This window comes from Eulemur rufifrons, chromosome 12, assembly GCF_041146395.1.
Source record: "Eulemur rufifrons isolate Redbay chromosome 12, OSU_ERuf_1, whole genome shotgun sequence".
Taxonomy (NCBI): domain Eukaryota; kingdom Metazoa; phylum Chordata; class Mammalia; order Primates; family Lemuridae; genus Eulemur; species Eulemur rufifrons.
Window position 1 is genome coordinate 13,992,784 of NC_090994.1, and position 15,038 is coordinate 14,007,821.

Genomic DNA, 15,038 nt, shown 5'->3' on the forward strand with positions numbered 1-15,038 from the left:
AAGTACTGAAGGCTGGGCAAAAGCAGTGTTCAAGAAAATAATTACAGCTTTTTGCACAGGTGAGGTATCAATAGGTTTGATAAAATTACTCTGCCAATGTATAGATTGTATTTTGTGGAGTTAGCCAAGGCACACTATTTAGATCATTGAAATAACACAATAGAACACACTGAGTATGTTGAAATGTGTTGACATTACTTCTTTTAGAAGGTAATGATGCTTTCTGGATTCAGAGGAACTCTTTTTAACGGAGTAAAAGAAAATGACAGTTAATAATTTTTTCCAACATAATTACTCCATCCCTCCCCCAGAATAATGTATTTTCTGTCAATTTGAAGAAACAAACTCATTTCCAGTTACATTTAAGAAGGAATGAGAAGAGTTGTAGTATACAAGGTTTGACACGTTTGAAAAAAAAACCATACACCTGTAACTGTTAGAAATTGAAATACCTTAGACATCATGTTATTCAGAACCTAGTTTTACAAGTAAGAACCAGAGGGCTTTAAATATTTGTCAAAGATCAAAAATCAAATAGAGAAAGACCTGGGAATAAAATGAAACTGTTCCCAGTTCAATCTGTGACCTTACCAATTTAGATTCAGGAAAAACAGATGCAAATAAAGGAAAAAGAAAGCAAGGTATGAAGACTTACAAATAATTTGAACACAGGTTAGAATTTGAAGGAGAACCTTTTAGCCCATGGAGATCTAGATGAATTTGTCCAGGACTTCATCCCTATTCTAGCTTTGGAATTTAAATGCTGCCTAAGATCTCTGTGAATTGCCCTGGGAAGAGGGATGGGAGGATAGATGCTTGTGTTCTGTTAACTTCCTTTGCCTTGTGGGCTCTGGATCTCTTTTGCAGTCTCTCTTGTGTACGACACTCAGTGGGACATAAAACTCACTTCCTTCTTTGTCCTCCTCCTCAAGGAAAAAAAGTCAAAAAATATTCATGATTATGGTAGATTTTATTGGAAAAAGGCCAGCAAAAGTTCTCCTTTGGCAAACATCAGGAAGAATACTTAAAAATAAAATTTCCTAGTCCTGTTTAGCCTCCTTTTTCACAATGTGAGGTGCCTCAGTCTTCTGGGTCCTTTGTTTCCCTTCTCTTTGGTGCTTCTCTTTTTGGTTTCTTTTTCTTGTGGGGCCAATGACTTCCATAAGGATCTATGGGTACTAGTGGGTTAATAATGAGTAGGTTAGAGTATAGCAATAAGAGATATAAATAGTATTTAGAGTATAGGTAGTATTTAGAACATATGTAGCCACATCAGGAGTGATCTTTACAGTTAATTTTAGTTTTTTTTTTTTTTTTTGTACTTGCAGTGTGTAGCATTTTATGTTAGGCATTTGTAAAGGATAGCATCCTAGCTTATGTTTTATATTGTCTTTAAACATACAGTAGGATCACAATCCATATCTACTTTTTCTCCTTTCCAGCAAAACAAAATATACCATCCTTAGTCTTTTGTTTTGAAACCAGAAATTATCATGTGAATGGCTTCTAGTATTTTGGGACCCTGAGGTTTGCTTGTCTCGTTTTTTTTTCGACAGTTACAGTCAACAGTGTATGTTTTTCCCTAACATTGTAGTCACTTTACATTATCTGAAACATCCTTAGGACTTATACAATCAAGCAGAATTGAACATTGTACCCTGTTGAACAATAAACTAACAATAAACATTTATTTATTCAACAAGTGTAATTGTACATACTAATAAACGTCCGTGTTACTTTCCTTTTGTCCATTTTATGTCTATGTTCCTTTTTGATTTCCATGGTTTCTGTAGACTACGATGTGAGAATTCATGACACAGTGTTTCCTTTCCTGAAGTGAGGATAAATCAGATCTGTACTCTTTGTACCAAATAAATGTTCACAAATTTTAGGGGTTCCAGATAAAGCACAAGATGCCCTATTAATTTTGAACTCATTTGAATTTATTTGAATACTCAGAACATTTTTAGTACAAGCACATCCCCTACAAAGATTATATACTTACATGAAAAAATGATTTGATGTTTATCTGAAATTCTAAATTAACTCAGTGTCATACATATTTAATTGCTAACTCTGGCAACCCTACTATAAACTATTTGTAAAAATAATTCATGGGAGGTACATTTTTTGACTTTTGATTTTTTATACTATTAGAGTACTTACCTGGTTAAGGTGGATTTTATCTTCCCTTACTATTTAATAATTTCCTTTAAGATTATCTTCATTGCATATTAATTTTTGCAGCTTTGGCTCATTTCAGGATAAAAACAGGGAGGGTGGGAGTGATTGTCCAGAGGCCTGCATTTAGTTAATTACTCATGGTATTTTATTCAGTTTTCAGTTTAGCCCCTTAGGTCATATGATTATATATTTAATTACTTAAAAATGTTTTTTAAAAAATAATCATTTCCTATATTAAAAGTTAAAATTGAGACTTCTATCAGTCTCATTGAAAAACTAAACTTTTAATGACATTCTATTTTTATTTTCACTGATATATTCTGTGCTCATTACAAACACAAAATGTGTACTATTTTGTGTTTGAAAATAAATATTTATTACTGTTGTCTAATTATATTTCTATCACTTTGGGAAATTGTTGTAATCATACAATAGTGGAAATTAATTTGTGAACTTCATACATGAATAACTATCCTTTTAGGAAGTTATATCTTATCATAAAATGCCAAAGAGTCTCTCCTTGAGATATGCAAATTTACACTTTGAAATATTCTTTCAAATGCCACCCCTACCACAATCACAGAATTAGAGTTTTACCTCAAATTATTATTTTACCTTTAAAGATCGATCTTAAGGAATTTTTTACTTGCAGAAATAAAATATCTTCCAAAATATCAAAAAAGCAAACCCCTTAAAGAAATAATTGCTTTAAATCTGTGAAAACAGTTAAAAAAACAAACAAAAAAAAACCCCAAACACTATATACCCTACGTAGGCTGTGTAAGGGAGGGGAAAAAAAAAAAAAAAACTACATCCAAGTAACAGGTCAACAAATGTCAATAGTTTTTAGCTTATAAACTAAGATTTGCAATCTTAGGGATTTCATACAGAAGAACCTTATAAATTTGCCCTCAAAACCATAATACAGATGAAATCATACTGTCTTTGAAAAAAAATCTCTTCCTCTGCAATTAAAGATCAAGGTCTGTATTGCTATTTTGTTACTTAAAGTCATCTGATGGTTTTAATACATTTCCCTATATAGCCACTTATTTTTAAGTAATTTGAAAGCTCTAATTTCCTAGTGGCATATTTCATCACTGCTTATTGAATTAATATATTTAATATGATTTTTCACACTTCACACTAAGCAGTAGTAGGTTTGTTCTGTAGGTTTAGAATTTATGTTTTTGGATTGCATTGTGTTATTAAGCTAGTGTTGAGACCATTGATGGAGCAGCATGAGGTTCTTAGAGCAAGATGTTTGAAGAAGATTAAACCAAAAGAAAAAAAGTTTATTATGAAGGTAATGATTTAAGACATTTATGTAAAATTACAAAAGAAAAAAGGAGATTTTGCTATCATCATCGTCTTTAAAATGTTTTTTTTCACTTGATTTTTGAAGTAGAAAAACATTCTATTTTGTTCAGTTAAATTATGGAAAAGCTTTGGAAATCTGGAAAATCAAATGGAGTCAGTAAATGAAAGTTCATATAGGTATCATTCAACTGCCTGAGGAAAGGGTTGCAGTAAGTGACTTCTTCAGAAAACCATGAACCCATACAAAGCATAGAATTATGTTTTTCTAGATCTGTGAAAAATAATGTTGGTATTTTAACAGGGATTGCATTGAATCTGTAGATCTCTTTGGATAGTATAAACATTTTAACAATGTTGATTCTGTCGATCCATGAGCATGGTATGGTTTTCTACCTGTTTAAGTCTCTGCGATTTCCTTCCTCAATGTTTCGTAGTTCTTCCTGTGGAGGTCTTTGGGCTCCTTAGTTAAATATATTTTTAGGTATTTTATTTTCTTTTATTTTATCCTTCTTTGCGAAGGATACTGTTGCGAAGGAGTCTTTGATTTGGTTCTCAGTTTGACTGTTGTTGGCACATAGGAATGCTACTGATTTCTGTACATTGATTTTTGTAACCTGAGACTTTGCTGAATTTGTTTACCAATACCAGTAATCTCATGGCAGAATCTTTGGGGTTTTCTAGATACAAGATCATATCGTCAGCAAAGAATGGTAGTTTGACCTCTTCTGACCCCATTTGGATGCCCTTGATTTCCTTCTCTTGTCTGATTGCTCTGAATAGGACTTGCAGCACTATGTTGAATAGAAGTGGCAATAGTGCACAACTTTGTCTGGTTCCAGTTCTAAGTGGGAAAGCTTTTAATTTTTCCCCATTCAGTATGATGTTGGCTGTGGGAAACAACCCAAGTGCCCATCAATACATGAGTCAGTTAATGAAATGTGGCATATGTATACCATGGAGTTCTACTCAGCCACAAAAAAACAATGGTGATCTAGCACCTCTTATATTTTCCTGGATAGACCTGGAGCCCATTCTACTAAGTGGAATATCACAAAAATGGAAAAACAAGCACCACCTGTACTCACCATCAAATTGGTAGTAACTGAACACTTATGTGCACATATAGTAGTAACATTCATCAGGTGTCGGGCAGGTGGGGAGGGGAAGAAGGGAATGGGTATAGTCACACCTAATGGGTGTGGTGTACACCGTCTGGGGGATGAACACACTTGAAACTCTGACTCAGGTGAGGCAAAGGGAATATGTGTAACCTAAACATTTGTACCCCTGTAATATGCTGAAGTAAAAGAAAAAGAAAACCATGACCCCATATAAAATCAACTATAATGAAATAAATTAAAGCAGTTCATGGTTTTAGATAGAGCCTTAACTCCAGAGAGGTCAAAGTAACATGAGGTGTTCTCTGCCATTTGATGGTCACTGTAATCAAAGGTGGGAGCTGTACGTGGGAAGACTGCTAAACACCCTGGAAGGCCTGTGTCTTTAAATAGCTAATAATATCCCACAGTGGTGGCTCACCCTCCACATTTTCATTCATGACCTGCTATTTATCAAAAGACAGAAATGAGTATTGTGACTTATCCCTCCTTCAAATTCACTTCATTAAAAAATAAGGCAGGGGAAAAAGGTCACTCTTTTTTCTTTGATCAGAGAGTGGGAATTCTCAATCTAAACTTTTATAGAAAGTATCATCTTAAAATTGGTTAACATAGTGACATTTAGATTGATCATCCTTGACTCTTCACTACTTTGTACTCTTCTTCCAATTTTTCTCTTTATTTTCTGAATTCCAGCTTTCAGTTTTTCCATTTTTAGAAGAATATTGGATGCATAAAAATAGAGATTAAACCTACTGTGTCTGTGGACTCATTTATACTGACTGCTATATTCGTGCTACCCTCAGGCACTGAAGGAGCAGTATTTGGGCACTCTGTGGAGACTCCTCATATCAGAGCAGAACCATCCCAAGACCTCAGGTAAGTGCTCCCTCTGACACCTGTGTCATGGTCCCCATCACTGTAAATCATCCTGGATATATGAAGAACTAAAATAAAACATGTGCTATGTACTTGTATGAAGAATTGACCTTCTCTAGCTCCATGGTAAATAGTTGGGTATTTGACGACAAGGTAATGTGGGTCATCATTCTAACTTGCTCTATATTTTTCCCTAATATACTTACAATGAATATAAAAATAAATATATCAGACAGAAGGAATGTGGAGAAGAAAAGGAAAAGGAAATTTCTGACATAAATAATGAAATATGTGACATACATAGGCGTCAAAAGAGAGAAGGCAGAGAATGGGAGAAAGTTACGAATGATCTCAGGGACTGTCATATAGAGGGAAATATGGAAGCGAATAGAAACTCAACAGAAAAGGGCAGAACTTAATTGCCCTTTGATGATGGGTTCCTCAGTCTTATATTTCTAATAAATAAGCTGCATCCTGAAATTGTGATATTTCTAGGAGGCACAGTTATATGTAAAAGTCCTCACCACCAAAAGATTGTGAGGTGCAAACATTAATTACTTGAATTCTTCCCAGGATAATTATGACCACTGTTGATAAAAGTTGAAATATTAAATTCCAGACCCTACTAGAGTAGGATCTGCTCCCTGGATGTTCTTACTTCAACAAATAAGATTTGGGGATTAGAGATGGTTTACATAATTAATTTCAGATAGGTAAATTACATTCCAAAATGCATTTGCTGCTATATAAGAAAAAAAAGGACAATAGTGATACTAAAAAATAAATCCCATGTTAAGAGTCACTTTTAGGTTGGATCAAAGTATCAATCTAAGAGACAGAATCTGTCTTGGAAAATACAATAAAAGCATTAAGATAAAAAACCCTTTTTAGTTCATAATGATTGATGTTCAGTCCTCATGATTAAATGAGTGGATAAATGCTCACATGAAAACAGAAAAATAAAGTCAAAAATTTTAAGGAAAACAATTATAAAATACATGTTTTAACATTCAGATTTTGATATTTAGATACTGTGTGCAAAATGTTAACAGTAAGTTTTACTAAATAGTAGGATTATGAGTGACTTCTTTTTCTTTTCAAATTTTCAAATGTTCTATGAAAAATGTGTGGGTTTTCTTTTATGAAAAGACAACAAAATACAGACATTTCTTAAAAATAGATATATTCAAAACCTGACACCTCCAGGGATTATATGAAGATGTCCGAGTGACACATAGAGATGTAAGTTTCAAAGTTGCTTTGGTGAGTGAAACAACAACAACAAAAACAAATTGAAAGTTTTGAAATCACTTCTAAATGCTGGCTTTACTCCTTCAATACCACTTTTAAGCCTTTGAGTTCAACTTCACTACTAAGAATGAGCTGAACTTCAGAGATCTCATCATTTGATGTGGTTCTTTCTGCAAAACAGCTCTGAATATATTGCCTAAAAAAAAAAAAAAATTGCTCTGGATAATTGTGAATGTGAGCCTGAAGGGACCCTTGTGTTAATTAAAGTCCTGTTGTCAAGGGGAACACACGCAATTGTGTCCCCAGAGCAGAATGCTTATCCAAAAAGAACAACTCGTGCTAGTACAGTTTACCACTGAATTCTAGCTTCTGTGTTCGTTTTTGCTTTTTTCTGTAGTTTTATATTTGAAAGTAATTTTGAAACTGCCCCCAACTGTCTTTTTTGCAGACACAACTATGTAAAACACTTTCCCCTTATAATTTATGTAATCAACCTATAATCACATGCGTACCTTCCATTTCATTTTTGTATATTAGCTTCTATTGGATTTTTCTTTCTCAGACTAATGCCACTCATTCTGTGGACGTTTCACTGGCCCGATAGAGGTCAGTTGATATAGGAAATGTCGTATTTCTTTATTTTAATGAATTCTCAGAGGTGTAATGAGTACTTTGAATTTTTTGAAGTTTACAAAATTTTAACTGAGCATGCCTGAAAGTTTGTAATATTAATGATTTTCATTGAAACTCTTATCTTTGCAAGACAGGGACTCTTTTTTAAGGAATACATACATCCTAAATTGTAGTAATTTATTTATTAAAGCTCTATCATTACTATTGTTAATACATAAAAGATTTAAAGAAGTAAATTTATCACAACGTACTGTTCAGGAGCATTATGAAGAGAAACAACATAAGAAACTCTAAATCATTATACAAATGAGATTAAATAATTGATGTGAACAAATGAAGGTATTTATAAAGAGTGAAAAAACAGATAAGGTGATCCAAAATTATTCTAAAACTCATTTTGGCTTTGTTTGAAATGGCAAGGATTTTTATTTATGCCTCCCTGTACATTTGTCTGGTTGGTTCATTTCAGTTGAATAATACTGTCTTTTAGCTCACCGTAATTTTTCTCTTTTCTGTTAATGATTTTCTTTTATTTTTTTATTTTTCTCTTAGGCTTGAATCACCGACAAGATCCTTGATAATGGAAGCTCCTCGTGGGGTCCAGGTGAGCGCTGCTGCAGGAGATTTCAAGGCTACCTGCAGGAAGGAGCTCCATTTGCAGTCTACAGAGGGGGAGGTGAGTCCCAGAGGGGTAGAGACCGGCCCTTTACTGCTGAGGGTGCATCTTCTCAAATTATATGCATATGGTTCCAGGTGAAACTAAAGAACTTCTTTGTGAGAAAGTTTAAATCATAAAAATATTAATACTTCCTGAATAGGAAATTTGATAAACCTAATATTACTCTCTAAAGTTAAATGTCCCTTTATTATATACTGAAAGATGCATTTGCAAGTCAATTTTAAGTGGGGCATCTAAATCCCTGTAGTTTCAAAATCAGCAGATAAACATAATTAATATCAGGATAATATCAAGACTGAAGAAAGTCTTTGTTGTTTTTTGTTTGTTTGTTCTCTTTGGGTCTGCAAAAAGTTCTTCCAAAAAGACTACTTTGGTTGGTTGGTTGTTTGTCTGTTTCCATGGAGAGAGTACCTATATTTTTCTAAAAGAAAGACCCAATTTTATTTTATTATTTATTTCCTAGATAAGGATGTAGATATTAATATTTTTCTTCCAAGTCACTTTTCTCCCTTAAGCATTTCCTTTAAGTCTTGTTTACACTCCTTAAGACATTATTTTTTATCACTACCTGCTCTAAATAACCCTTTCTCTTTGGTGTTTTAGTCTTCTACCACCATTTGATAGGTATACATTTTTTCTTGCCATATACATTGTGATTTTTGTGCCTGCAGATTCAGATTTTTGTCAAATCTGGAAATGCCTTGACATTCTCTCTTCAGATATTATTAATAGCTCTCACCCATTTTCTCTATGCTTTTTTGCTGACACTCTGAAGAAATGTTTTACCTTTTCATTTTCTTATCCTCCGGATCTCTTACCCTCTCCTTTTCCCAGTTTCTACTTCTTTATCTCTCTGTGTCTCATTCTGCTGACTTATTCAGGTCCATAGTCCCAGGTGCCTGGCCCCAGTATCTAATCTCTTATTTAATCCATACATTGAGCTTTTAATTTTAATGATTATATTTTTGATTTCTAGGATTCTCATCTGTTAATTTTCAAGTCTGCCTGGATATCTTGGCAGTTGCTCTTTCGTCTGTTTTTAATTCTACTTTAATTATTGTAAGTGCTTATACATGATTCATATTCTTGTATGTTTTTACTAGAATTCCAAAGTCCTTGAAGGTCTTCATCTGTTGTGGTGTTGTTCCAACCAATTCATTTCTTTAGTGTTTTTTCTTCTCATGGTTATTTATTTTTTCTTAATTATGAACTCACAAAGATCAAATTGAGAACAAAAATAATGAGAGGATAAACTTTCAGAGGGAGATGCTGTGGAGCATTTCACACCTCTTCAGGTGTAATGATGAAAGCATAAATTAATAGAATCAAAATAAGGGTATTCCTTTTTTACCTTCATGCCATTATCTCAGTTGTTGATTCAAGAGAAATTTTAATTACATATTTTGCAGGACCATATTAGTGTCTTGGTGGATATTACAACATAAATGATCTAGAAATATGCTTTATAATATTTTAAAAATATATCCATATATCCTTTCAGGATTTCTTTCCACAAAAATTGCAGACTACAACAATTTGTCTAACACAGCAAGACAGAAATCTTTCTTAAACATCTTGCCTTCTTTTTATTTTTTTTTATTTATTTTTTTTTAATTTTTTTTTTTTTTGAGACAGAGTCTCACTCGGTTGCCCAGGCTAGAGTGAGTGCCGTGGCGTCAGCCTAGCTCACAGCAACCTCAAACTCCTGAGCTCAAGGGATCCTCCTGTCTCAGCCTCCCAAGTAGCTGGGACTACAGGCATGCGCCACCATGCCCGGCTAATTTTTTCTATATATATTTCTAGCTGTCCATATAATTTCTTTCTATTTTTAGTAGAGATGGGGTCTCGCTCTTGCTCAGGCTGGTCTCGAACTCCTGAGCTCAAACGATCCGCCCACCTCGGCCTCCCAGAGTGCTAGGATTACAGGCGTGAGCCACCGCGCCCGGCCCATTGCCTTCTTTTTAAAGAGTTGCTTTTATCATGCTAATTGTTTCATTCAAAGTATTCATAACAAATGATACCATAATAAATACTGGTGGATATTAATCTATGTTCTGCCCCTACTTATGAATCACTTACTTATGTTCTTTTATTCAATATACCAGCAGAATCCTTTGATTCAATTATAGGTTAGCATATAATTGTCATTGAGTATTATGCTGTAAATAACTCATAGCCAGAGGTTTTATCTGTGGTTTGTCTTCATGTTAATAAAAGTACAGAAAGGGACAGCAGTTTATATTATAATAAAATATATGTAATTTTCTCATGAAGAAGTGTGAGATAATATAAAATCCTTTTTGTTACATTGACTATGCCACAGAAAGGCAGATTAATCATTTACTAAACAATATAGAAGGATATAAAGTTCCTACCCTTAGATAGCTTTTAAAATACTTAATATCAGAGCAGGCATGGTATTGAGATATCCAAAATAATGGATGAAATGCAGAAGAATGAAATTGTACATAAAATTCTGCACTGCAGAATGTTCAGTGTCATATCAGACATAGTAGTGCATGGAATTTCAAATTCAGCTCTGAAGACAACATGAATCATAATTACATATAGAATATTGTAACTGGTATAATAGCATATGCAACACAACTAACCCATAACAACATATATGCCACAAGATCACACAGGAAGGAAAATAAATTCATTGTGACAATCAATTAAGATTTTCTACGAAAAGTGATGGGCCTGATTTCAGCAGCTAAGAATGGATAAATGGATTCTTGGTACAGAGAAGACAAGGGACTGTGACTTCAAAGCTCAGAGATATGATTCTGAGAACAGTGAAGAGTTTTGCAAAAATGGATTATATGGTTTATAGGGCAATGTAGAATAGACATACCAATTTTAGAAGTTGGAAAGCAAACAGCATCAAAGTAACTGCTTTGGCAGAACAGCAAAAGATATTGCTAAGCCCATCCATGTTGCAATAACTTGGAGAGGCTCAGGAACATAGTGCCGGAAGGAATACATATATAAAAGCCCTTTTTACCTCATGACTTTACTTTTCTATCTCAAGCTAAGAAAATAGCACTTTCTCTTTCCAAGGGCCACGTATGAGTGAATTTTTCTGTTAATAAAATCTACCTTCATTATACAGTTTGGATATCAGAAGCTTACGGAATTAAGCACTGTCATATAGCCATATGCCATCTAAAGTAGCCCCTAAATGGATGGAAAAGCTGGAGAACACCACTATGGCTATGCTGAAGTGGCCTACACACCGTCAGGCCCAAGTGCTCCAAGCCTTACTCCCTTAGTGAGGCTTGATTTCTAAGGTTGCCACCTGCAAATCTTACCTGTATTAAAGAACTACTCATTGCAGTTATTCATCCAAGCTATACCAATTGAAAGGCAACCAGTTCCAAAGCTGTAAAAGCCAGAAGTGTGGCATGGGGTAAGCCACAGCCTGAAATCCACCAGGGCTAACTAGCAATACATATTTTCTGTGCTTACAAATGAAGGCACCATTCATAAAATCTTACAGTCACTGATCAATCCCACATAAGCCTTCTCTACATGTTCTTTAGTTTTCCATATTCCACTCCTTATTATCAACATTTCAAGGTTTCTTAGCCCAAAATAGCTCCTAACATTTCTTTTATTTTTTTGAGAATTTTTAAAAAATTATTTATATCAGAATATTATAGGGGTACAAATATTTTGGCTACATGAATTGCTTTTGTACAGTTTGAGTCAAAGTTATAAGTGTTCCCATCACCCAGATAGTGTGCACTGTACCTGTTATGTGTGATTTTATACATTTCCTTCCTCCTCCCTCCCACCTGCTTGATTTCCATTGCCTTTTATGTCCATATGTGCACACGAGTGCTGATCCGTTAGTTCCAGTTTAATAGTACATTTGGTGTTTGTTTTTCTATTCTTGTAACACTTCACTTAGGAGAATGGTCTCTAGTTCTATCCAGGTTGTTACAGAAGGTATTGATTCATTTTTTATGGCCAAGTAATACTCCATGGTGTACTTATACCACATTTTATTAATCCACTCATGAACTGATGGGCACTTGGGTTGATTCCACATCTTTGTGATTGTGAATTGTGTTGTGATAAACAGTTGAGTGCAAGTGTCTTTTTGATAAAATGTTTTTTTTTTTTTTTTCCTTTGGGAAATACCGGTAGTTGGATTGCTGGATCAAATGGCAGGTCTACTTTTAGTTCAATGAGGAATCTCCATACTATTTTCCATAGAGGTTGTACTAGTTTGCAGTCCCACCAACAGTGTATAAGTGTGTTCCTTTCTCTCAGTATCCACGCAAGCATCTGTTGTTTTGGGAGTTTCTGATAAAAGCCATTCTCACTGGAGTTAGGTGATATCTCATTGTGGTTTTGATTTTCATTTCCCCGATGATTAGAGACATTGAGCATTTTTTAATATGTTTATTGGCTATTAGTCTATCATCTTTTGAAAAGCTCCTGTTCATGTCTTTTGCCCACTTTTTAATGGGGTTGTTTGATTTTTCTCTTGCTGATTTGCTTGAGTTCTTTTTAGATTCTGGTTATTAGCCCTTCATCGGATGTATAGCATGTAAATATTTTCTCCCATTATGTAGGTTATCTATTTGCTCTATTGATTATTTCCTTGGCTGTGCAGAAGCTTTTAAATTTAATCAAGTCCAATTTATTGATTTTTATTGTTGCTGTGATTGGCTTTGGGGTCATCTTCATAAATTCTTTGCCTAGTTTCATGCCTTAAGTTTAAGGCTTTTATCAATCTTGAGTGAATTTTTGTGAGTAGTAAGAGGTAAGAATCCTGTTTCAGTCTTCTACATGTGGCTATCTAATTTTCCCAGCACCATTTATTGAATAGGGATTCTTTTCCCCAGTGTATACTGTTGTCTGCTTTGTCAACTGTCAAATGACAACATGAGGATGATTTTATATCTGAATTCTCTGTACTGATCCATTGGTCTATGCCTCTGCTTTTGTGCCAGTACTGTGCTGTTTCGGTTACTATAGCCTTGTACTATAGCTTTAAGTCAGGTAAAGTAACACCTCCTTATTTCTTCCTTTTGCTTAAGGTTGCTTTGGTGGCTCCCAGTCAGCCCGGAGTTCAGAGTACTTTCTCAGATTCCCTGAATAGGGGAGGTGCAGAGAAGTAAATGTCTAGGTGTAAGAAAGCCAACACTCCGGTCTCTTGTGGCACTCTCCTGTGAGGTGTCTCTTATGGACACCCCAACTTATAGTGCTCACTTGCTCACCCCACTCTTCCTAATTAGCCACTTTGCCTGGGCTCATGAAGGGTGGAAATGCTTTCAATATACTTTTTGTCCTGCTGATCACCAAAGGCAAGTAGGTGGGGGAAGGGAAATCTCCCCTTATCCTTTCACTGGGCTCCGAGTGTCTCTGGATTTGATACACGCCGCTAACATCTCCTCTTTATCTTTCTTTCTCAGCTTCACAGCTTTTCTTTATGGGTTCCTGGTTGCCTCAGTTGTCTCTCTCTGTGATCTACACCTGCACTGCGACTCCTCTACACCTGCACTGTGACTCCTCTCCACTTTCCTCAGTCCAATAGTCTACCTTCCAGCCAGGACATTCTGACAAGTGACATCTCTAGTCACCCATCTTGCCACTTTCCCTCGTAACATTTCTCAAACTCACTTCCAAATCTATAGAACTAAACCTTACAGACCCAGAGCTTGTCCCTATAATACTCTCGGCATTTTCAAAGCTTGAATATGCCTGTTCTCTGCAAGCATGCTAGCTCCTAAAAAGAAGTAAGGAAAAGAGCTGAGCTATACAAGTCCACTTGCTCTTAAATTCAACTGATAAAAGGGGTCATCTCTCCTCCCCTGTGGAGAAGTAAGACAGCTCAGAGTGTGTAACAATTAGTGTTTCACTTACGAATGCCCCTCAGCATGGAAACACAGAGCAAGAGGAAATGAGGCCCAACATCCATCCCTCAAAAATGCACAGCCATGTTCTTTTGCTTACTTTTGTGCACTTCTTACTTTCCTATCAGAAAAAAAAATGTGTTAAAAAATTAGAACAGAATCATTTCTTTCTCTTTGCTTTCCTGTCACTTAAAACAGAAGCAACTATGGGGCAATATATTTCAATATTTGACACCTACAAACATAAGCTTTAATCATGCTATTTAACCATGAATACTGTTGGTAAATGCAGCCATTTATTTATTTTATGATTTATTTATTTGACAATGATTTGTATTTTACTAAAGGTGTACATGCAGGGTCAAACACTGTGAAGTTATAAAAAAAAATTACGAATGAGTCTACCTTTAAGAAAAACATAGTTCAGTAGGGAAAGTAAGATATAAACATGGCTCGGCCGGGCGCGGTGGCTCACACCTGTAATCCTAGCACTCTGGGAGGCCGAGGCGGGTGGATCGCTCGAGGTCAGGAGTTCGAGACCAGCCTGAGCAAGAGCGAGACCCCATCTCTACTAAAAATAGAAAGACATTATATGGACAACTAAAAATCTATATAGAAAAAATTAGCCGGGCATGGTGGCGCATGCCTGTAGTCCCAGCTACTCGGGAGGCTGAGGCAGTAGGATCGCTTAAGCCCAGGAGTCTGAGGTTGCTGTGAGCTAAGCTGACGCCACGGCACTCACTCTAGCCTGGGCAACAAAGTGAGACTCTGTCTCAACAAAAAAAAAAAAAAAAAAAAAACATGGCTATAACATATTAAGTGATCAGCAGAATAAGATATTAAAAATAATGAATTGCTAAGAGTGAGCAAAATAAGAAGAGTTCTTCCATCTTAGAACATCAGGGAAAGATCCTTGGAGGAGACAGCAGATGACTTGGGCTTTGATAGGAGTGTATTTGAACCCTACAGGAGAGACATGTCCAAGGTGAAGGAAGAGCATCATATCATTCAGCACATACTGAAGAATTCTATGCATTGTTCCATAGACATGAGCCAAAGACAGGCCCTATCTTCATAGGTCTTACTTGCAAGTAGAAGAAATAA

At 35.3% G+C, this 15,038-nt stretch overlaps 1 protein-coding gene across 3 annotated transcripts in view; it reads left to right on the forward strand.

The window, feature by feature from the left end:
- SGCZ (sarcoglycan zeta) overlaps positions 1 to 15,038 on the forward strand; it is a 230,758-nt gene that overhangs the window by 213,972 nt on the left and 1,748 nt on the right. For all 3 annotated transcript variants that reach the window (XM_069485211.1, XM_069485213.1, XM_069485212.1), the window contains 2 exons: positions 5,429 to 5,501; positions 7,938 to 8,061. In XM_069485211.1, the coding sequence (XP_069341312.1) occupies positions 5,429 to 5,501; positions 7,938 to 8,061 (197 nt within the window). The remainder of the gene's footprint in view (positions 1 to 5,428; positions 5,502 to 7,937; positions 8,062 to 15,038) is intronic.